At 61.2% G+C, this 20,792-nt stretch overlaps 3 protein-coding genes across 6 annotated transcripts; 2 read left to right on the top strand and 1 right to left on the bottom strand.

Moving 5' to 3' along the window:
• Positions 1-456: 456 nt before the first annotated feature.
• On the top strand, positions 457-8,361 carry VSIG8 (V-set and immunoglobulin domain containing 8). 2 transcript variants are annotated; one of them, XM_085209659.1, is made up of 7 exons: positions 457-2,600; positions 3,014-3,189; positions 3,714-3,915; positions 4,679-4,843; positions 6,441-6,563; positions 6,639-6,777; positions 7,814-8,361. In XM_085209659.1, the coding sequence occupies exons 1-7, from the start codon at positions 2,552-2,554 to the stop codon at positions 7,974-7,976; spliced, it is 1,017 nt and encodes a 338-aa protein (XP_085065785.1). In that variant the 5' UTR covers positions 457-2,551; the 3' UTR covers positions 7,977-8,361. The 2 variants fall into 2 exon arrangements, with proteins under 2 accessions (XP_085065785.1, XP_019478674.1); XM_019623129.3 differs by having other exon boundaries at positions 459-2,600; positions 7,820-8,361.
• A 247-nt stretch (positions 8,362-8,608) lies between these two features.
• CFAP126 (cilia and flagella associated protein 126) lies at positions 8,609-12,089 on the top strand. Its single transcript, XM_085209661.1, is given in 6 exon segments — positions 8,609-8,704; positions 8,844-8,906; positions 9,406-9,486; positions 9,556-9,613; positions 9,616-9,731; positions 11,753-12,089. Coding segments are annotated over 6 exon segments (666 nt in total). The 5' UTR covers positions 8,609-8,677; the 3' UTR covers positions 12,074-12,089.
• A 396-nt stretch (positions 12,090-12,485) lies between these two features.
• Positions 12,486-20,773, bottom strand: SDHC (succinate dehydrogenase complex subunit C). 3 transcript variants are annotated; one of them, XM_085209657.1, is made up of 6 exons: positions 20,205-20,773; positions 17,011-17,067; positions 16,483-16,584; positions 16,115-16,176; positions 13,893-14,056; positions 12,486-12,864 (listed from the first exon to the last, which is right to left on the bottom strand). In XM_085209657.1, exons 1-6 carry the CDS (start codon positions 20,756-20,758, stop codon positions 12,760-12,762), a joined length of 1,044 nt encoding a protein of 347 aa, XP_085065783.1. In that variant the 5' UTR covers positions 20,759-20,773; the 3' UTR covers positions 12,486-12,759. The 3 variants fall into 3 exon arrangements, with proteins under 3 accessions (XP_085065783.1, XP_085065784.1, XP_010722247.1); XM_085209658.1 differs by having other exon boundaries at positions 20,372-20,601; XM_010723945.4 differs by having other exon boundaries at positions 20,333-20,428.
• Between the last annotated feature and the right edge of the window lie 19 nt (positions 20,774-20,792).

A 20,792-nucleotide genomic window follows, 5' to 3' on the forward strand; every position in this document is an offset into this window, starting at 1 on the left:
ACAGGGTCGGGTTGGGGTTGGGGTTATGTTAGGAACAGGGTTGGGTTGGGGTTGGGGTTATGGTTAGGAACAGGGTTGGGTTGGGGTTGGGGTTATGGTTAGGAACAGGGTCGGGTTGGGGTTATGGTTGGGGTTGGGTTTGAGGTTATGGTTAAGGTTGGGTTGGAGTTGGTTAGGGTTAGGGTTAGGGTAGGGTTAAGGTTAGGGTTAGGGTTAGGGTTAGGGTTAGAATTGGGTTAGGGTTAGGGTTAGGGTTAGGGTTAGAATTGGGGTTAGGGTTAGGGTTAGGGTTAGGGTTAGAATTGGGGTTAGGGTTAGGGTTAGGGTTAGAATTGGGGTTAGGGTTAGGGTTAGGGTTAGGGTTAGAATTGGGGTTAGGGTTAGGGTTAGGGTTAGAATTGAGGTCGGGGTTAGGGTCAGGGTTGGATAAGGTTTGGGGTTGTGGTTCCGGTTAGGGTTAGGGTTAGGGTTAGGGTTAGGGTTAGGGTTAGGGTTAGGGTTAGGGTTAGGGTTAGAATTGGGGTTAGGGTTAGGGTTAGGGTTAGGGTTAGGGTTAGGGTTAGAATTGAGGTCGGGGTTAGGGTCAGGGTTGGATAAGGTTTGGGGCTGTGGTTCCGGTTAGGGTCAGGGTTGGGTTAGGGTAGGATAGGGGTTGGGATTAGCATTAGGAACAGCCCCCTGCCCGTCTCCCTGCCTGCTGGAGACAGGAGCCTCCCCTGCCCTATTCCTGGGGCTCTGGTGCGTCCCTGTGACCCAGCTGGAGCCCAACCCGGTGCTGTCACTGCCCCGCTGCCGCACCCGCCCTGTGAGCACCACTGGCTCAGCGCCGTGTCACCTCCAGGCCCTGTGGCTGTGGCCTTGTGAAGGGACAAAGCAAAGCGTCCAGAGAGTGATGCAAACCTTGGAACGAAAAAAAAAAACCAAACCCACAACAAACCACAGCAGGACAGGGAATGGCAGCTTCAGAGGGCCGGGATCCCGTAGGAGTGGCTCTGATTAATTCTCCGAGCAGCTGAAAAATAAGGAGAGCCTGGAAAGGCGAGACTGCCCGGGGCAGGGAGACGGCGTGGGGAACTGTGGGGTGGGCAGAGGGGGAATCCCACCTCCTCCTGCATCCCCAAACTGCTGCCTTCCCTCTGGGTGTCCCCGAGCGGCAGCGGGGCCGGGCGCCACGAGGCTGCGTGGCTGCTTTTGGGTCACCCCGAGTTCTACGGGGCGCTCGGCGTCCCCGAGTGTCACCTCCATCCCTGTCAGCGCCTCGGCCGCGCGGCGTCGTGTCCTGTGTGGTTCCCACCAGCAGTGCATGGAGAGGATGGTGCCGTCCCCACCCATCCCGCACGAGGAATGCAGGGCCGCCAAACCACGGCTGCACCACAGTGGGTTCCGTCCCCTCGGTGCCGCCCCGGGGGCCCCAAATCACAGACGCTGCCCAACACGTGCCTCTATTCCCAGCAAGGGTTAAAGACAGCGATGAGCTCAGTGTGGGGACGGTAAATGGAGCAGCTGTGGCCCCGGGGAGCGTTTGGGGCCGGCGGGGAGGTGCTGCCCATCCGGATCGGGCAGTGGGGTGGAAAACACCGACGGAGCCGAGCTGTGCCGCAGGGCACCGCGCAGTGACCGGAGCTGCCCTGTGTGCCACGGCCCCAATGGCACTGGGGTGGTTGTGGGGTGCTGCTGCTGGGGGTCCCGGGAGGTGGGCAGCCCCCCGCGTGGCCTTTGTCACCTGTATGGCGTCCCTGTTCCCAAGCCATCCGTGCTGACTGCGTGGCATCGCTGGCCCCAGCCCTTCCATCCCGCCGCGCCGTCCCTGGCCCCAGCACCCACTGCTGGCTTTTTCCTGTCCTCAGCCCATCCGTGGTCACCTCCATCCCCACCTCCCCTGATCCACTGCTGCCACCACGTCCCCACATCACCCGATGTCACCCGGGTGGGCTCAGTGGTCCCCTTGTGCTGCCAGCATCCCCGTGCCCCACGCCAAGGGGGCAGGACTAGAGGAGGGATTTTTAGGGGATTAAGCCCGTGGTCCAACCACACCTTTAAGCTCCTACGGCCGTGTCCCTCTCCGACACCAAAACCCTTTTAGGGCTGCGTGGGGCAACACCACCATCTCCTCAGACCCTTCCGACGGATCCCGGCTGGATCCTTCCCCACCAACCCCACTGCTGCTCATCACGGGGCGAAACCCCCCCAGTTGGGGTCTGCAGCCCCAAATCCCCACCCCGCTACTGGGAACGGCTCCCACGGGAACAGCCCAATGCCCCCCATATTACAGCCCCCAGCCCCACTCCATGGGATGCAACCCCACATGGCACAGCAGCTCGTAATTACCGGGTAGGGAGTGGAGCAGGGCGGCTTCGCTCACGCACAGCTCGGAGCCACTCAGTCATCCCAAAGGCATCCGCCCCACAGGGAGGAGCGCCCGGGCCCAGCATGTAAAAGGGCTGCTGGTGCCGGGTGGTGCTTCGTCGCCTCGGAGCCTTCATCCACCTGCACTCCTTCTCCTCCTCCTCCTCCTCCTCCTCCTCCTCCTCAGCGCCGGCACCGCAGCGCGATGGCACGGCACGGCGCCGGGCAGCTCCTGCTGCTGGGGCTCATGCCAGGTAGGTGCCCGATGTCACCGAGGACGGATGGAGGGGACGTTGCCCCGTGGGCACCCACGGGACGTGCCGCAATCCCAAGCTGACCACGGTGACCCCAACGGGGTCGACAGCGATGGGTGCTCCATCCCGCTGGGATGTGATGGATGGGGAGCCAAGGGCCAGAGGGTTGGAGATGTGGGGCAGGGGGCTGTGAGGTGTAGGGTTGGGATGGGTGTAGGGTCAGGGTACTGTGGGCTGTAGGGTTGGAGTGCTGTGGGTTATAGGGTTGGGATGGGGTGGTGTATAGGAGCAGGGTACTGTGGGTTGTAGGGTTGGAGTGCTGTGGGTTATAGGGTTGGGATGGGGTGGGTTATGGGGTCAGGCTGCTGTGGGGCACAGGGTCAGGGTGTTCACACGTTGCCCCTTTCCCCCAGCTCTCCTCCTGGCTGTAAGGATCAACAGCAAAGGCCGTGAGGTGCTGTACTTGGCCAAGGGAGACTCGGTGAAGCTGGGCTGTCCCTACGTCCTCGAGCCCGAGGACAACGGTCCCCAGGGTGTGGGAATTGAGTGGATCCAGATCACACCTGAGCGCACCGGCCCCGAAAATGTGGTGAGTGTGGGGCACTGGGTGTGGGGTCACTCAGATGGCCCCATCCTGTGGGGTGGTGGGGGGATGGAGGGGGAATGGAGAAAGGATGGGGAGGGATGGAGGAGGGATGGGGCAGGAGGGATGGGATGGGATGGGATGGGATGGGATGGGATGGGATGGGATGGGATGGGATGGGATGGATGGGATGGGATGGGATGGGATGGGATGGGATGGGATGGGATGGGATGGGATGGGATGGGATGGGATGGGATGGGATGGATGGGATGGGATGGGATAGGATGGGATGGATGGGATGGATAAGATAGGATAGGGTGCTGTGGGATAGGATGGGATAGAATGGGATAAGGAAGAATGGCCAAGGAAAGATGGAGGAGCAGATATGGGGCAGGACAAAGGAGGGATGGAGTAGGAAGGATGCAGGAAGGGTGCAGGGACACCCGGGGATGCAGCAGTGCCACGCAAGGAGCAGGGAGGGAGCAGCAGCCCCCTCTGCCCACCCTCACACCCCGTTCCACCCCATCCAGTTCCTTTCTTACCACGACCACCACGTCAACTACGGCAGCGGTTCGGGGCTGCAGGACCGTGTGGCCTTCGTGCAGAACGACCCCGGGCAGCACGACGCCTCCATCCGCCTGGCAGACCTGCAGGTCTCTGACACTGGTACCTACCAGTGCCGTGTCAAAAAGAACACCGTGGCCGTGCACGAGGTCATCGTCACCGTGCAAGGTGAGACCCCCGTCCCACTGCTGGTTGGTGCCACGATGTGGTGGCATCACCAACGTCCCTCCACGGTAGTGTCAATGTTTCTGGTGGTGATGGTGGCCCTGGGGGTGGCCGTGTCCCTCCCTGGTGGTGGCATCGTCCCAGCTGGTGACCACGTCCACTGTGGGAGCTGTGGCACCGGTGGTGTCAATGTCCCAAGTGGTGACGGTGACCATGGTGGTGGTGGTGACTCTAGAGGGGATGGTGACCCCGGTGGTGATGGTGGCCCGAAAGGAGACTGTGACCATGGTGGTGACAGCGTCCACAGGGGTCTCAATGTCCCTGGTGGTGACATTGGCCCTGGTGGTGACCATGACCCTGGTGGTGATGGTGGCCCCAGAGGTGACCGTGACCATGATGGTGACAGCGCCCACAGGGGTGTCAATGTCCCTGGTGGTGACAATGTCCCTGGTAGTGACCACGACCCTGGTGGTGATGGTGGCCCCAATGGTAGCCACGACCCTGGCGGTGACAATGCCCACAGTCAACGTCCCTGCTGGTTGTGACAATGTCCCTAGTGGTGACGGTGGCCCCGGTGGTGGTGACAATGCCCCGTGTGGTGACCACAACCTCGGTGGTGACCCTGTCCCTGGTGGTGATGGTGACACAGGTGATGACGATGCCCCCGGTAGTGACCACATCCCCTGTGATGACCGCGTCCCCGGTGGTGTCAATGGCCCCGGTGGTGCCCACACCCCTGGTGGTGACGCTGCCCCTCGCCCCGCAGAGAAGCCGGCCACCCCACAGTGCTGGATTGAAGGAGATCAGGTGCAGGGCGGCAGCGTTTTGCTGCGCTGCTACAGCCGAGGAGGGGCCGCACCGCTCGCCTACCAATGGGCCAAGCTGGCAGATGGCTATGGAGGAGGACGGCTGCCCCAAGGAACCATCCAAGGTGGGCACTGGGGGCTCCCCGGTGGGAGGGGGGCTGGGGTGGGGGGTGGGTGTGGGTGTGGGGCTCGTCTCTGTGCGCAGCCACGACCGCATTCACCCCCAGCCACGCTCATCTTGTGGGCTCAGCCCTGTGTCTGTGTGCTCCGTGTCCATGGGTGTCAGCAGTGTCCCCATCCGTGTGTCCCCATGTCTGTGTGTCCCCATGTCCGTGTGTTCCCATGTCCGTGTGTTCCCATGTCCGTGTGTCCCCATGTCTGTGTGTTCCCATGTCCGTGTGTCCCCATGTCCGTGTGTCCCCATGTCTGTGTGTCCCCATGTCCGTGTGTCCCCATGTCTGTGTGTTCCCATGTCCGTGTGTCCCCATGTCCGTGTGTCCCCATGTCTGTGTGTTCCCATGTTTGTGTGTTCCCATGTCTGTGTGTTCCCATGTCCGTGTGTTCCCATGTCCGTGTGTCCCCATGTCCGTGTGTTCCCATGTTTGTGTGTTCCCATGTCCGTGTGTCCCCATGTCCGTGTGTCCCCATGTCCGCGTGTGCCCAGGTCTGGGTGCATCCACGCATTCCCATGTCTGTGTGCACCATGGCTGTGGATGGATGTGGGTGCCCATATTTGCGTGTTCCCGTGTCCATGTGTTCCCAGGTTCGTGTGTCCCCATGTCTGTGTGTCCCCATGTCTGTGTGTTCCCATGTCCGTGTGTTCCCATGTCTGTGTGTTCCCCTGTCCATGGGTTCCCTTCTCCACACACAACCACATCCATGGATGTCCATGCACACGTGTGCTCTGCCCATATCTGTGCTCATACCTGTGTTCCTATGTTCACGACCACCTGTGTCCACGTGTGCTCCTGTCTGTGTGCTCCCAAATGCATCGGCAATGTGTCCTCACACACCCACATCCGCGTGTCCCCATGTCTGTCTGCACCCATGTCCGTGTGTCCCTGTGTCCGTGTTCCATATCCCTGCATCCTCTGCCTCTGTGTCCCTTTGTCGCCATCTCCCTGCACCCCACGTCTCCATGTTCCCGAGCACCCCGTGTCCCCATATCCCCATGTCCCCTTTTCCCTGCACCCTCGTCCCCCTGTACGTCCCCATCTCCCATGTCCCCCTGTCCCCATATCCCCATGTCCCTGCACCCCATGTCCCCATGTATGTCCCCATGTCCCCATGTGTGTCCCCATACCCCCATATCCCCATGTATGTCCTCATGTCGCCATGTATGTCCCCATGTCCCCATGTCCCCATGTGTGTCCCCATGTCCCCATGTGTGTCCCCATACCCCCATATCCCCATGTATGTCCCCATGTCCCCATGCATGTCCTCATATCTCCATGTATGTTCCCATGTCCTCATGTGTATCCCCATACCCCCATGTCCCCATCTATGTCCCTATGTCCCCATCTATGTCCCCATGTCCCCATGTGTCCCCATGTCCCCATGTATGTCCCCTACCCCCATGTCCCCATGCATGTCCCCATGTCCCCATGCATGTCCCTATGTATTATGCCCTCATATCCCCGTATCCCCATATCCCCATGTACGTCCCCCTGTATGTCCCCAAGTCCCCATGCGTGTCCCCACGCTCACCCCCTGTCCCCTCAGGCCGTGCTCCCGGTGATCTCCTGATCCGCAGCCTTTCGGAGGCTCACTCTGGTGTCTACCAATGCCGGGTCACCAACCGCGTGGGCTACGCCACGTGTCAGCTCAGCCTCAGCCCTGCACAGAGTGAGTGTCACCGGGGGGGTGTGGGGGTCCCCGTGGGGTGACGGTGACGGTGACGGGCTGTGTTTGTCCCCATAGGAGGTGGCCGCCAGGCGGGCGTCATCGTGGGCTCCGTGTTGGGCTCGTTGCTGCTGCTCAGCCTCCTGGGGCTGCTCATCGGGGCTCTGCTCTGCCGCTACCGCAGGAAGGAGTGCCAGAGGACCTGCAGCGAGTGCAGGTGAGGGGCAGGGGGAGGTGGGGACGTGGGGACGTGAGGGACATGTGTGGGGACGTGGGGACGTGAGGGACATGTGTGGGGACGTGGGGACGTGAGCATGTGTGGGCATGGGGACGTGGGGACACGGAACGTGGATATGGGGATTTGTGGGGATATATGGGGGTGTGGGGTGGGCACCAATGGGCACTGAGCCCATGGGCAGCACTGGGTGCCACTGGGGGCCAATGGGTGTCGCTGTGTGCCACCACTGTACGTATGGCCACCACGTGTCACCTCTGGGTGCCGCCTGGAATGGGTGCTGCTGGGAGCTGCTGGGAGGTGATGGGTGACAACGGGCACTGATGGGCACCAAGTGGTGCCAACGGGAACTGCTGGAGGGGCCACCGAGCTCCGATGAGGAGTGGTGGGGGACGATGTGTCCCACCATGCACTCATGGCACCCATGGCTGCCACCAATGGGACCCAACCAAGAGCTGATGGCACTGATGGGTGCCACCAAGTCCTAATGGCACTGCTGGGTGCCACCAGGTGGGTCCAACCAAGAGCTGATGGCATCCATTGGTGCCACCAATGGGATCCAACCAAGAGCTGATGGCACTGATAAGTGCCACCAAGTGCTAATGGCACTGCTGGGTGCCACCAGGTGGGTCCAACCAAGAGCTGATGGCACCAATAGGAGCCACCAAGTGCTCATGGCATCGATGGCTGCCACCAATGGGATCCAACCAAGAGCTGATGGCACTGATAAGTGCCACCAAGTGCTAATGGCACTGCTGGGTGCCACCAGGTGGGTCCAACCAAGAGCTGATGGCACCGATAGGAGCCACCAGGTGCTCATGGCATCGATGGCTGCCACCAATGGGACCCAACCAAGACCTGATGGCATCCATCGGTGCCACCAATGGGACCCAACCAAGAGCTGATGGCACCGATAGGAGCCACCAAACACTCACGGCACCGATGAACACCTCTGGGCACCCCTGGGTTCTGACGTCTGCCCCCGGGGGGGCTCTTTGTGCCTCCCCCCTCCTCTCAGGAGCAGCACGGGCGGCACCATGACCCGCACCTGCAACGTCTGCGCCCACCCCTACTCACCCCACGGCATCAGCTACATGCAGTGCCAACACGGCGACGAGCGCGCGGCCGCCCTGCTCTGCAACGAAGGCATCCGGCACCAGGTGGCCTGCCCCGCTCTGTAACCCCACATCGGTTCCCTTTTTGGGGTCGCGGCCCCAACTCCATGGGTTCTCCGTGGCAAAATCGAAGCCAAGAATTCACCTCTTCCCCACCTCAACCACAACGCGTCGTTGGGTTCGCCATAAGCTTTGGGGGTTGAATTATTATTGTTATTATGATTTTTGGCCGTTTTTTTATTGTATTTCCATGCTGTTCCAGCACTATTTATTTCTTGTCGTCCCCCCCATCCGTCCCACTGCCCGGTGCCCCCCCAGGATTGGCCGCAGCAATTCGGTGTTCGTTGGAAACGCCGTCGGCACCGGGATCAGCAGTTGGGAATGGCAAAAAAGAGAGAGAAATAAAGGAAAGAAATCGGAAAAAGGAAATAAACCCAAAGTGAACGAAGCGCTGCCCCATTGCGTGGTCCCAAAATGGGGAGGGGGGGGAGGGTTGGGGATGGCATTTGTTTAATAGAAATCATTATGGAATGACCCCAACGTTGAGCCCAGTGATGGTATTGACCCCAATCATCACACTGCCCTCCAACCCGGCTCCAACCCTGACCCCATGCTTAACCCCTAACCCGACACACCGACCCCAAAGCCCGAACCGTTCCGACCCCAAACGCGGAGCCGCGGCCGTTCCCTGCATTTCCCCCCTTTGGCCGCCAGGAGGCGCTCTGAGACGCCACGGGGGCGGTTGCTGGGAGACGGAGGACGCTGCGATGGCGGCGCGGTTCGGCGCGGGGCAGGTGGGGAGCGGGGCTGCGATGGGGGCGGGGGGGGATATGGGTCCAAGGGAACCGAACCGGGAGCCGTCGGGAGGACCCGGATTCGTGGATCGCGGGACCGGGGGGAGCCGTTCTCCCATGGGCTGCGCTCCCCCCGCAGTACGACGACGCCTTCGCCCCTCCCCGCCTGCAGAACTGGAGCGTTGCCCGGCGCTGCCGGCAGGTACCGCAACGACGGGACCCCAGCGGGACCCCCCGCCCACCCCCCGCCAATCACGGGGCTGCCTGGACCCCCCCCATCCCATCCCCGACCCCCATGTGGACGCCCCCACCTGCACCAATGGCCGCCCGCCTCTCCCCCCAACACCGCCAGCACTCCTCCCTCCCCCCCACTTCTACCTCCACCCCCCCCCCCCGCGACCTCCAACCACCTTCACCCCATCCCCATCGAGACTCCCACTCCACCCCCACAGCCCCCATCCCCCCGCCAGCCCTCCAAATCCTCCCCCACAGCCCCCATCCCCGACCCTCCCCGTTCACCCCCCCACCCCCACCCCCCATCCATCGCCCCCCTCCCATCCCATTCTCCCCCTCCATCGCTCCCCTCCCCCCATTAACCCCCCCATCCTATCCCCCCTCCCCCCCATTCTCCCCCTCCATCCCATTCTCCTCTTTTAACCCCACATCCCCCCCACCCCCCATCCCATTTACCCCCCCCCCAGCGCCCCTCCCCCCGGGACGGCTCCACTCAACCTTTAGCCAACGATCGCGGCCATTTGCTGCCCTCAGTGCCTCGCTCCCAGGTGAGTGCAGCCCCCCCCCCAACCCCCCCTGCGGCCCTGCGCCCCCCCTGAACGCCGCGTCCCCTCCAGGCCTCCCCTTGGGGGACGTTTTTGGGGACGTGGGAGATGCCGGCCCGGATCCCCCCCCCCAGCTGAACCTCACAGCCCGGTCGGCCGCCGCCGCCGCGCAGCTCTGCAGGTGGATCCAAAACTGCCCAGCGCTGAGCGGGGCCAGCAATGGGGTCAGCACCCACATCGCCGGGAAGGTGGGTGCCCCGACCTCCCCCCCCCCCACCCCAACAACCTGGGCACCCGGGGACGATTCGCCTCGGCACCGCGTCACCACGGCACTTTGGGACCGCAAGCGCACGGCGCCTTGGCACCACGGCACCTTGGTGCTGGAGGGGGTCACTGAGCCACGGCACCCTGTCACCCTGTCACCATGATATGGTGTCACCATGGCACCTTGTCACCATGATATCATGTCACCATGGCACCTTGACACCATGATATCATGTCACCATGATGCCATGGCACCCTGTCACCTTGTCACCATGATATGGTGTCACCATGATGCCATGGCACCCTGTCACCTTGTCACCATGATATCGTGTCACCATGGCACCTTGACACCATGAAATCATGTCACCACAATGCCATGGCACCCTGTCACCCTGACATCATGTCACCATGGCACCCTGTCACCATGATATCGTGTCACCATGGCACCTTGGCACCATGATATCGTGTCACCATGATGCCATGGCACCCTGTCACCCTGTCACCATGATATCGTGTCACCATGGCACCTTGACACCATGATATCATGTCACCATGATGCCATGGCACCCTGTCACCTTGTCACCATGATATCGTGTCACCATGGCACCTTGACACCATGAAATCATGTCACCACAATGCCATGGCACCCTGTCACCCTGACATCATGTCACCATGGCACCCTGTCACCATGATATCATGTCACCATGGCACCCTGTCACCATGATATCATGTCACCATGATGCCATAGCACTCTGGCACCCTGTCACCATGATATCGTGTCACCATGGCACCTTGACACCATGATATCGTGTCACCATGATGCCATGGCACCCTGTCACCCTGTCACCATGATATCATGTCACCATGGCACCTTGACACCATGAAATCATGTCACCACGATACCATGGCACCTGGCACCCTGGCACCATGATATCACATCACCCTGTCACCCCGTCTCCATGACATCATGTCACCATGGCACCTTGGCACCATGATGCCATGTCACCTTGGTACTGGAGGTGGTCACTGAGCCATGTCAGCATGATGCCATGGCACCCTGTCACCATGATATCATGTCACCACAATGCCATGGCACCCTGTCACCATGGCACCCTGTCACCCCGTCTCCATGATATCATGTCACCATGTCACCTTGGCACCACGATGCCATGTCACCTTGGTGCTGGAGGTGGCCACTGAACCACGTCACCACGTCACCATGTCACCCTGTCACCATGATGCCATGTCACCATGTCACCTCGGCACCATGATATCATGTCACCATGTCACCTTGGTGCTGGAGGTGGCCATTAAGCCATGTCACCACGATGCCAAGTCACTTTGACACCATGTCACCCTGTCACCATGAGACCAGGTCACCTTGACACCACGATGCCACGTCACCATGGTGCTGGAGGTGGCCACTGAGCCATGTCACCGTGCCACCAAGTCACCATGAGCCCCATCACCTCGGCACCACGATATCATGTCACCATGTCACCCTGTCACCACGATCTCATGTCACCTCGGTGCTGGCCACTGAGCCACGTCACCATGACACCATGTCACCTTGGCACCATGTCACCCTGTCACCACGATCTCACGTCACCTTGGTGCTGCTGGTGGCCACTGAGCCACGCAACCACGACACCGTGGCACCTTGACACTGTGCCACCTTTTCTGTCCCCTTTCCTTGTCACCCTGTCCCCTCGTGACCCACACGGTGACCTGCATGGCCACACCACGTCCCCCCTCCCCACTGCAAGATATTTCCTGAGATGGCAGCAACCCCACCCCCCAGTTTGGGGGCTTTTTGTCCCCCCCAGCTCCGTGCCCACCCCCATTGGGGTCCCCAAATCCCCCTCCGTCCCCACACTCCAGCAGGAGGAGCTCCCAGCCCTCTGCTCACAGCGATGTCACACGCAGAGCCGCTCCCAACCCCACCTCCATCCGTTCCCCCCCCCTCCACCCCACACCCCCCAATGTCTCCATCTCCCCCTCGCAGCCCCAGGAGAGCTGGGGGGGTCCTTGTGCCACCCGGAGCCAACGAGCAGCAATGAGGACACGCGTGGAACGCAGCCCTCACCCACAGCAGCAGCAGAGGAGCAACGGGGCAGCAACAGCACGGGGCAGAACTCAGCCTTGGGGGCTCCGTGGGGCAGAAATGGGGCCAAACCGCACCCTGAAGGCAATTAATTCCATCCCCCCCCATCTGCAGGAGCAGAACAGAGGCTGCAGAGTGCAGCCAAACCTGAGCTTCGTTAGCAGCTGCAGAACGGCTCGTTGGGCTTCTGCTCATCAGGCGGCAGGAAGGAGTTCCAAATAAAAACCATTTCAGTGGCTGCAGGAAGTTTGGAGCTGAAAGACATCGGGTCTCACCCCTAAGATCCCTCCTGCTGGGACAGCTGCTGTCACTGCAGCCCCACAGAGCCGGGATTCGGGGCCGTGAGTGGGAGGGAGGATTCATCCCAGTCTCCTCTGCAAAGCAAATTCATCAAAACCCATCAAACTGCAGCAAAAAGATCTCCCAGGTGCAGCTGCAGCCCTGCAAACGCGGCACGGGTAAGAAATTCCTGGCAGCATCACATCAAAGGAAGCCAAAAGTGCCCAAAATCCAAAGGTCGCCGCTCAGCCCAGCTCCACCAACGGCTCCAGATTGCTTTTAAGCTGCAGTTCTCTTCACCTCAATGCCAACCACCCCCCCCCCAGGGCCAAAGAACAGCAGCTCAGCCTGGGCAGAAGGATCAAAGCTGCTTTATTGCAAAGGGCTGCGCTGCAAAGAATGTCCCAAAGGGGAAGAAACCCCCCGGCACGGCGCCCAGAGTGCGGCTGAATCACAGCCGTGTGCGCAGAGCAGAGCAGGGCTGAGCCTCTGCCCACCCATAAGATTGGGGAGGGGGGGGGGAAATGCTGCCCTCCGCCCCCCCCTCTTTCTGTCTGTCCATCCCCAGGAGGGCTGGGATGGAACCAATCTGCCATCATTTGGGATGTGGTGAATGGGGGGGAGCTGCGTTACATCGCTGCGATGCCCGCGGAGGAGAGCAGAGTCAGAATCAGCACCAGAACCCCCGACTGCTGCACCTCGGTGAGCTTGAAGCCCTTCCCCATATCCCACACCTGTGGGGAGAGCAGAGAGGCAGTTAGGACATAGAAAAGGTCCCTCATAGGGGCTGCACCACTCCCAGGTGGGGTCAGAAAGGCCTCACCCCCCCCCCCCCAGCCCCACTGCTGCCATGGGTTCGGTGCCCCCACAGCCCCACAAACAGCCTGGGGCACCTGCAGGGATGGGGCACCTCTGTGCCTCCAGGTAAAGGATTCACTCCTCACATCTGACCAAATTTCCCCTCTTTTAGTTTAAAACCATCCCCCTCCCTCAACCTTTACACTGGGGTCTCCCAGGTTGTTTATTCCCCCCTTATCCCCCCCCCCTCTTCCTCCCCCATAATCAGAGCTCCTCTTAATCCCCAGCGCTGCTCCACATCAGCAGCTGCTGCTCTCTGCTCCACTCCCCTCCCACTGATGGAAACAGGTTACAAAGCAACCACAGATCCGACAGCCCCAAAGAGCAGGAGCTCCGCACGAGGATGATGGCAGCTCCCACCGAACCCAACAAAGCAGGAGCTGCAGAAACGACAAAGCAGCCACCAAAAGCAGCCACCAAAAGCAGCCACCAAAAGCTTCACATCCTGCCCTGCTCCCAGCCCTCCCTCTTTCCCCAAACCCAGGAGTTTGGCTGAGCTCTGCTGTCTGTTCCAACCCCCCCCCCCTCCCCCCCAACCCAAGGTGAACATCCCAGCTTAATTCCTGTGCACACATCATCATCTCCAAAGGCCCTGCAAAGCATCTTCCAGGCTCATCCGTTGGCACAGGGCACTGGAAATCACAGCACAGCAGGGGAAGGGATGAGGAGCAGGGGGTGGTTGCTCTGCAGGGCTCATCTGTGCCCCACGGAGGGGACGCAGAGCAGGGGATGCCCTGGAGAACCACGCTGCTCCACAAAGCATCAGCACAGAGCTGCTCTTCGAGGCTTAAACACACCCCAAAAACAGCTCTGAGGAGATCAATTCCTGTTCCCAAGGGCGCCTTTCCCAGATCCCACACCCAGCACAGCGTCCCCTGCACACCAACACGCGCAGCTCACTCACCAGGTGCCGGATTCCATTCCAAGTGTGGTAGGAGAGGGGAAAAACCAGGGCGAATTTAGCAGAGTAGATGAGAGCAGGGCCAAGGCTGAGGGATTTTACCACGGCCACGTAGTGAGGGAACTGCTCTGGGAGCAGCAGAGCAGCCAGACTGAAGAGAGAAACACCTGCAGGGTCAGAACGTGGGGACGGTTACGTGGGGTCCGTCAACCCCAGGTCAGGATTGGGGGCAAACAGGAGGAGGAGGACTGTGCCGAAACTCCCCATGGGCTGTGGGGGGCTTCATGGGGGGCAGCAGGGCACGGGGGGGGGCAGCAGGGCGGGGGGGGCAGCAGGGCGGGGGGGGCAAGGCAGGGCACAGGATGGGGGGCAGCAGGGCACGGGGGGGGGCAGCAGGGCACGGGGGGGGGCAGGGCGGGGGGGGGCAGCAAGGCGGGGGGGGCAACAAGGCGGGGGGGGCAACAAGGCGGGGGGGGCAACAAGGCGCGGGGGGGCAGCAGGGCGGGGGGGGGCAGCGAGGCACGGGGGGGCAGCAGGGCACGGGGGGGCAGCAGGGCACGGGGGGGGCAGCAGGGCACGGGGGGGGCAGCAGGGCACGGGGGGGGCAGGCAGGCACGGGATGGGGGGCAGCAGGGCACGGGATGGGGGGCAGCAGGGCACGGGAGGGGGGGCAGCAGGGCACGGGGGGGGCAGCAGAGCACGGGGGGGGCAGCAGAGCACGGGGGGGGCAGGGCGGGGGGGCAGCGAGGCACTGGGGGGGCAGCGAGGCACTGGGGGGGGCAGCGAGACACTGTGGGGGGCAGCGAGACACTGTGGGGGGCAGCGAGACACTGGGGGGGGACAGGGCACGGGGGGGGCAGCAGGGCACGGGGGGCGCAGCAGGGCACGGGATGGGGGGCAGCAGGGCACGGGGGGGGGCAGGGCGGGGGAGCAGCGAGGCACTGGGGGGGCAGCGAGGCACTGGGGGGGCAGCAGGGCACGGGGGGGGGGGGGCAGCGAGGCACGGGGGGGGGGTCCTGCACTGAGGGCAGAGAGCAGAGCAGCCTGAGCTCAAGTGCAGACGATCAGCCTGAAGGCTCAGCTGAGGTGGGACGCGTGGCAGCAATGCAGCCCCACACACGGGGGGGAAGCAGCCCCTCCCCAGCACCCACAGACAGGCAGGCAGCCATGCAGGAACCCTGCAGCTCCTCCTCATCACTCTGAAGCCACGAGGCTCTCTGCAGATGGTGCTGCTGGAGGAGCAGCAGTGCTCACTGCTGTGCTCAATGGCACCTGATTGCAGCACTCGTCTCCTCAACCCCCTCTGCGTGGAGCGCAGGAAGGCAGAGCCTCCCGTAATGACAGCCTTTGCTGGAGAGGAGATGAGCACTTCCCCCTCTTCTCAACAAAAGCATTCTGCCTCCGTGCTCCAGCAGCCTGCAAAGCGATTGCTTTCCCATCAACGGGTTTCTTTATGTGGCAGCAAAAAAGTGCGGCAGCAGCACTGCCAGCTTTGGGAGCTCATCCCACAGGGCTGGGTAAACCCCGATCGTCCTGGAGGTGGAACCTCAAAGCTCGCAGCACCCCTGGCTGCTCACTGTCAGGACACACATCCCCACTCCTGCGTGTGTTTTCCCAGCCCCTTCCCTCTTTGCCCTCCTGCAGAAGCCCCTCCAGCTCCTTCTGCTCACCCCCCGAGCTGCCATGGAAGCCCCATCCTGGCTGCCAATAGAGCACGGTGGAAATAAAGCTGCCTTTCACAGCCAGGCGTCCTCTGGTTGAGTCACACCATCGCTATGGGGGGGGGATTTTATCACTTCTGATGCCAGCACTGCCTTCTCCCCCCTCGGGTTTCCCGCTCTCAGAAAGCTGAAACGCTCCAGCTGCGCTACGGAGGATCCCCAGAGCTCTGCGTGGTGTCAGCCCTGCCCTCCTGCAGGGCCTGGTGGGGTCAGCGCTGTGCTGAGGAGGCACAGAAGGGCTGCAGAGCAGAGCAGTTCGTCCCCTCGTGGGGGGAGGTGTGGAAGAAAGCAGCATCTCACAACGCAGGCAGCTCTACGAAGGCTTTGAGGGTTTAAACGCAGCACAGCGTCGCTTCCTGGAGCTGCTGCAGCACCAGAGGGTGGGGGATGAAAGGGGAAGAAACCCGTGGCTGAAGGCAGAATTACAACTGGAGACCCCGAGGGGAGAAAACGTTGAGAGCTGGGGCTGCTGCTGGACCCCAAAGCAGCCGGAGGTGCACAAACCTAAGCTGAGAGCAACGCCGGTGCCGCGGTGCGTGATGGACATGGCCATGGGCAGCGACCACCTGCAAAAGAAGCAGTTTGTCAGCAAAATGGGGCGCAGGGAGCTGCAGGACGAGGCACAACTCCGCGTTCCCGGACAGCCCTGCAGTGCCGGGTGGGGGTTCTGCACTCAGTTATCCCAGGAATCCGGGTTGAGAGAAAGGGGAGAGACTGGGGAATGTGCAGAGGCTGCCCGGGAATGGCAAACGGCACAGAGATGGGAAGGGCATCTGCTGAGAAAGCTCCAAGGGAGGGGAGCTGTCGGCACCCTGGAATTGGGGGTGGGGAAGCCCCCAGACTCACGTCGGCGCTCCCACACGAAGCCTTACTTGTAGATGGAGATGTGAGGGGACAAAGGCCGGCTGGATCTGGTGTTTTTCTCCCAGAAATGAGCCATCTCCTCCTTGGCTGTGGTGGCCATGGGGACAAGGCTGCAAAAGAAGAGGGGACGGGCAGCTCAGCAGCGTCGAAATGCAGACATCACCCACCAGCAGCACAGACATGGGGCGGGAGATGAGATAACAGCTCTGCTCCTTACAGCCACGGCACCAAACAACAAGTCTGCAATTTCAGGTGCCTGAGATTAGGCTGCAATTACACTCCCAGCCCAACTGAGCAGAAAAGAAACGTTTCTCCTTCAGCCCAGCAGCGCAAAGAGTGGCAATGAGATTTCCTGCAGCTCCCAGCCCTCCTCAGGCTCAGGGCTGTGAGGTGGAGCAGTGACAGCATCGCTGCTGCCCTGCTGAGGGTAAAGATAACAGCCAGCCACGACGTGGGGCAGAACGAGGGAGCAGACAGGATGGGATCCCACGGGGAAAAGTGAATCCTGGTGCTTCCCACAGAGCCCCACAACTCACTGGTGCACGGAGGGGCCGGGGCTGAGCCGGGCCAGGAGGCAGCGCCGGGTGACGCATCTGCAAGAGAGGAGAGGGAGAAGCTGTCAGTGCCAGAGAAATGCAAGAAATGCTGATGCTGTGGGGCCAAAACCGCACCTCTGCAGTGCCTGGAGTCCTAAAATCAGGCCGCGTGGGAGAGGATGCGGCTCTGAGTCTGGTTCTGGATCACAATGGGCAGAGTGAGAGGGTGAGGGGCAGCGAGCCCACGGATGGGGGGCTGCGAGGTCTCACCTGACCCAACCAAGCTGTGATTCTGTCATCCCTCCCCCCAAAAAACCTCCCTGCTCTTTGCTGAGGCCTCCAACCCGGCTCTGTGTCACACCCCAGCAGCACCCTGCCTGCACACAAACAGCACCCAGTCTCACAGCCGCAGCGACGAACGGGGAGGGGGACGCAGCCCCAAACCCCCCACCGTGCCCAAGGGAGACCTCACACCCCCCCCCTTCCCTTAACGACACCCATCAGGGCTCTCTTACAGCCATTCATCACAGCTCTGAGCAGCGGGGAGGCAGCAGATCGCTGGCACAGCATTTCAGCTGAGAGCAGGAGGCGAAGGGAAAAGAAAAAAAGGGATTTGATGGCACCCGGAAGAGTGGGAGCAGCTGTGTGCAGAGCAATGGCACTGATTGTGGTGGGACACTGAAGGGCAGCTCTCCAGGAGCTGCTGCTGCAGCCCCCAGCCTGGCTCAGCTCAAACAGATGTGGGTTGGAATCTACAGCACAGCCACGAAGGACAAAGGAGGAGGCGTGGAGAACTGCTGGGAGCATTCATCTGCAGCACGGCAACAAACGGCGATTCATCTCCTCCGACACGCCAACATCTGGCCCTGCACCTCCCACTGGTTGGTTGGAACCGGTGGAGAAACGAAGCTCTGCTGCTCTTTGCCTTCCTGTGGCTGCACAAACAGCTGCAGGTGGGCACAGAAACTCCGCTGCTATGAAGCTGCCCCAGCTCCTCTCTAAAGAAATCTCTATAATCCGCCCCGGCTCCTGGGTAAAGAAACCTTCAGCAGCTCCCCCAGCTCCTCTGTAAACAAACCACCCTTAGGATGTTTCCTTTCCAAGCCCTCCCTTGAGGCAGCACAACCTCCCAATGCAGACACAACGCTGGGCTGCACAGATTTCCCCCCCCAGACCCAAATCCCAGCTCTCAGACCCCACCTGAGCTCACCTCACTGCACTGCCACCTTTGCTGCTGACTCAAAAGCTGCTTGCTTCCAAATTTCCACCACCTCTACTCATCCACCACGGGGATAACGAAGCCTTTGTGTTTCTGTGGGGCCGGCTCTGCTCACTCTGAGCCCCGCAGCACAATTACAGGAGAGCTGAGCTGAAATCTCTGCCTGCAGGCCCCCAGTTATTCCCACCCTCGCTCCTCTTTCCCCACCCCACATCTCCCCTCACGCAGAAGCTGCTGAGGACAGAATCACACACAAGATTCCAACCCGGAACAAACCCCCCAGCGCTGCATTACCCCCCCTGAACCCCCCAGCACACTTTTCAGATCCCTTCTGATCCAAATCTCCAATCAAACGAATCCTGCTTGCAAAGCACAGCCCTGCAGCACAGCAACCTGAACACCCCATTATTCCTCATACTTTAAGCTGTTCCTTCCTCCCCAGCTCCCCACCCAGCAGCTCACATTTGATTCCATATCACAGATGACCACGTTTCCTAAAAACACACCAAACAGCCCTCGGTGATGAGAAACGCTCTTTCATCGTGCAGGCAGGAATAGATAAGAGGTGAAGCCATCAGGTGCAGCTTTCAAACCACAGCTCTGCTTTTGTGTTGTTTCCTGAGCCCCGCTGTGATCACGCAGCAGAGTTCTGCCTTTAAAGCGATGGGCAGAGGGAACAAAAAGCCCCACGCTGCCACAAAGGGAATGAATTAAGAGAACGGAACCCCAGACGTGGCTTTGGTGCTGATATCAAAGAGCAGAACGTCCATAAAGGGAGGCAGGAAGGAAGGAGGGGCACAAGACTTTCTGCTGGGGGGGGGGGAGAAGAAGAAAAAGGAGCTTCTGAGCAGGACGGGGCTGTGCTTAAACTCAAAGTGAACCCCACTGTGTGACAGCAGGACCCCAAACGCTCCCTGAGCTCCGACAGCTCCGTGCTGAGTGGCAGCAATGCTCCCATTTCAAATCCACGTGCAGAAAAATCGCGGGCCTCAGAACTTTGCCCACACATCTGCTGGGCTCTCTGCACTGACCTGGGCTGTGCTGCTGATCCTCAAGCAGGGCTGACCGCAGCAAGCTGCTCTGCTCTGACAATCATAGAATCACAAGGTTGGAAACGACCTTCAAGATCACCTGGTCCAGCTGTCCCCCCATCGTTGCTGCCACAGGCACTGAACCACAACTTGCAGCTCCTCACCCAGACGCCTCTTGAACGCTGCCAGGGACTCCACCACCTCCCCGGGCAGCCATTCCAGTGCCTGACCACTGAGACAAAAACTTCTTCCTCACGTCCAACCTAAAATTCCTCTGCTACAACTTGTGCCATTTCCTCAGCTCCTGTTTGTTACCTGGGAGAAGAGGCCAAACCCCTCCTCATCACAACCTCCCTTCAGGAAGAGTGCTATCAGGTCTCCTCCGAGCCTCTTCTTCTCCAGACTCCAGGTCCTCCACGTCCCATTGGGATCCCAGAGCCCCACTGGGATCCTCCACGTCCCACTGGGGTCCCCACGGTGTCCCCGCTCCCTTCAGGTGGTTACAGAACGCAGTGAGGTCTCCTCCGAGCCTCTTCTTCTCCAGACAGAACAATCCCAGCTCCCTCAGCCGCTCCTCATAAGACTCATTTGGAGCCACACCACTGCCTTCCCTCCCCCCCCCCATTGCACGAGCAGCCTCTGGGTGCAGAAATTCACCTTTCGGGGCAGAGATCCCCGCCCCCTCCCCTTGTTCCACACCTCCATGGGCTCCCCTTCATTCCCCAACTCTCTTTACCCCCCCCAAAGGCCCACAGCCCCTCCAGCTCCGAGCTTTTGCCCTACAGACCCCTCCCCACCCCCGCAGCCCCTTTAGGCCGCCGTCTCACAGCGCCGTTCCCTCACACAGCTCCGCGTTCCCCCCCCCCCCCCCCCCCCCCGGCTTCCCATCCCCCAGCAGGCCCGAGGCGGTCGGTACAGCGCAGAGCAGCCCGGAGGAGCCGCACCCGATGGGATCCCGGCCTCGGAGCGGAAACCTCACAGCTCCGGGATCGAACGGAGACGGGAGGTGGGGACACAAAAAGAGGGGCCGCGGAAACGAGGGACACGGGAGGCGCCGCCCGCACGGAGTCACCTCAACGCCAGCGCCGCCATCTTGAAGCGCTGCGCTTACCGGAAGTGCCGGTGACGCACTTCCGCTCCCTCCCCGCGCCTCGCCCCGCCCCTCCCCCCGGTTCTCTCCTGAGCCGGCGGTGCGCGCTGCAAAAAAAAAGAAAAACAACCCAAAATGCGGTTTTTTACCCCAAAATGGGAGGCCGCCGGGAGCCACGGGGGAAAAATGTGTCCCCAGATCCCTGTCTCTGTGTCCCCATGTCCGTCTGTCCCCATGTCCGTCTGTCCCTATGTGACCTGATGGCCCCACGTCCGTCTGTCCCCATATCCCATACCCCGATGTGTCCCCATGTCCCACTGTCTGTGTGTCCCCATGTCCCTCTGTCCGTGTGTCCCCATGTCCCTGCATCCCCACCGTCCCTCTGTCCCTGCATCTGTTTGTCCCCATGCCGCCATTTCCAGCTGTCCCCATGTCCCTGTTT

This window comes from Meleagris gallopavo, chromosome 27 (assembly GCF_905368555.1).
Source record: "Meleagris gallopavo chromosome 27, MGAL_WU_HG_1.1, whole genome shotgun sequence".
NCBI lineage: Eukaryota > Metazoa > Chordata > Aves > Galliformes > Phasianidae > Meleagris > Meleagris gallopavo.

What these genes read in the sequence shown, in the direction of transcription:
- VSIG8 (XM_085209659.1), top strand. Translation starts at nt 2,552, where the DNA reads ATGGCACGGCACGGCGCCGGGCAGCTCCTGCTGCTGGGGCTCATGCCA. An exon ending in GCACCGGCCCCGAAAATGTG is followed by an intron (nt 3,190 to 3,713) that starts GTGAGTGTGGGG and finishes CACCCCATCCAG; the next exon opens with TTCCTTTCTTACCACGACCA. An exon ending in GCCCCAAGGAACCATCCAAG is followed by an intron (nt 4,844 to 6,440) that starts GTGGGCACTGGG and finishes CTGTCCCCTCAG; the next exon opens with GCCGTGCTCCCGGTGATCTC.
- SDHC (XM_085209657.1), bottom strand. Translation starts at nt 20,758, where the DNA reads ATGGGGACAAACAGATGCAGGGACAGAGGGACGGTGGGGATGCAGGGA. An exon ending in CCTCACATCTCCATCTACAA is followed by an intron (nt 16,177 to 16,482) that starts GTAAGGCTTCGT and finishes CTTCTTTTGCAG; the next exon opens with GTGGTCGCTGCCCATGGCCA. An exon ending in CGGCGTTGCTCTCAGCTTAG is followed by an intron (nt 14,057 to 16,114) that starts GTTTGTGCACCT and finishes CTGACCCTGCAG; the next exon opens with GTGTTTCTCTCTTCAGTCTG.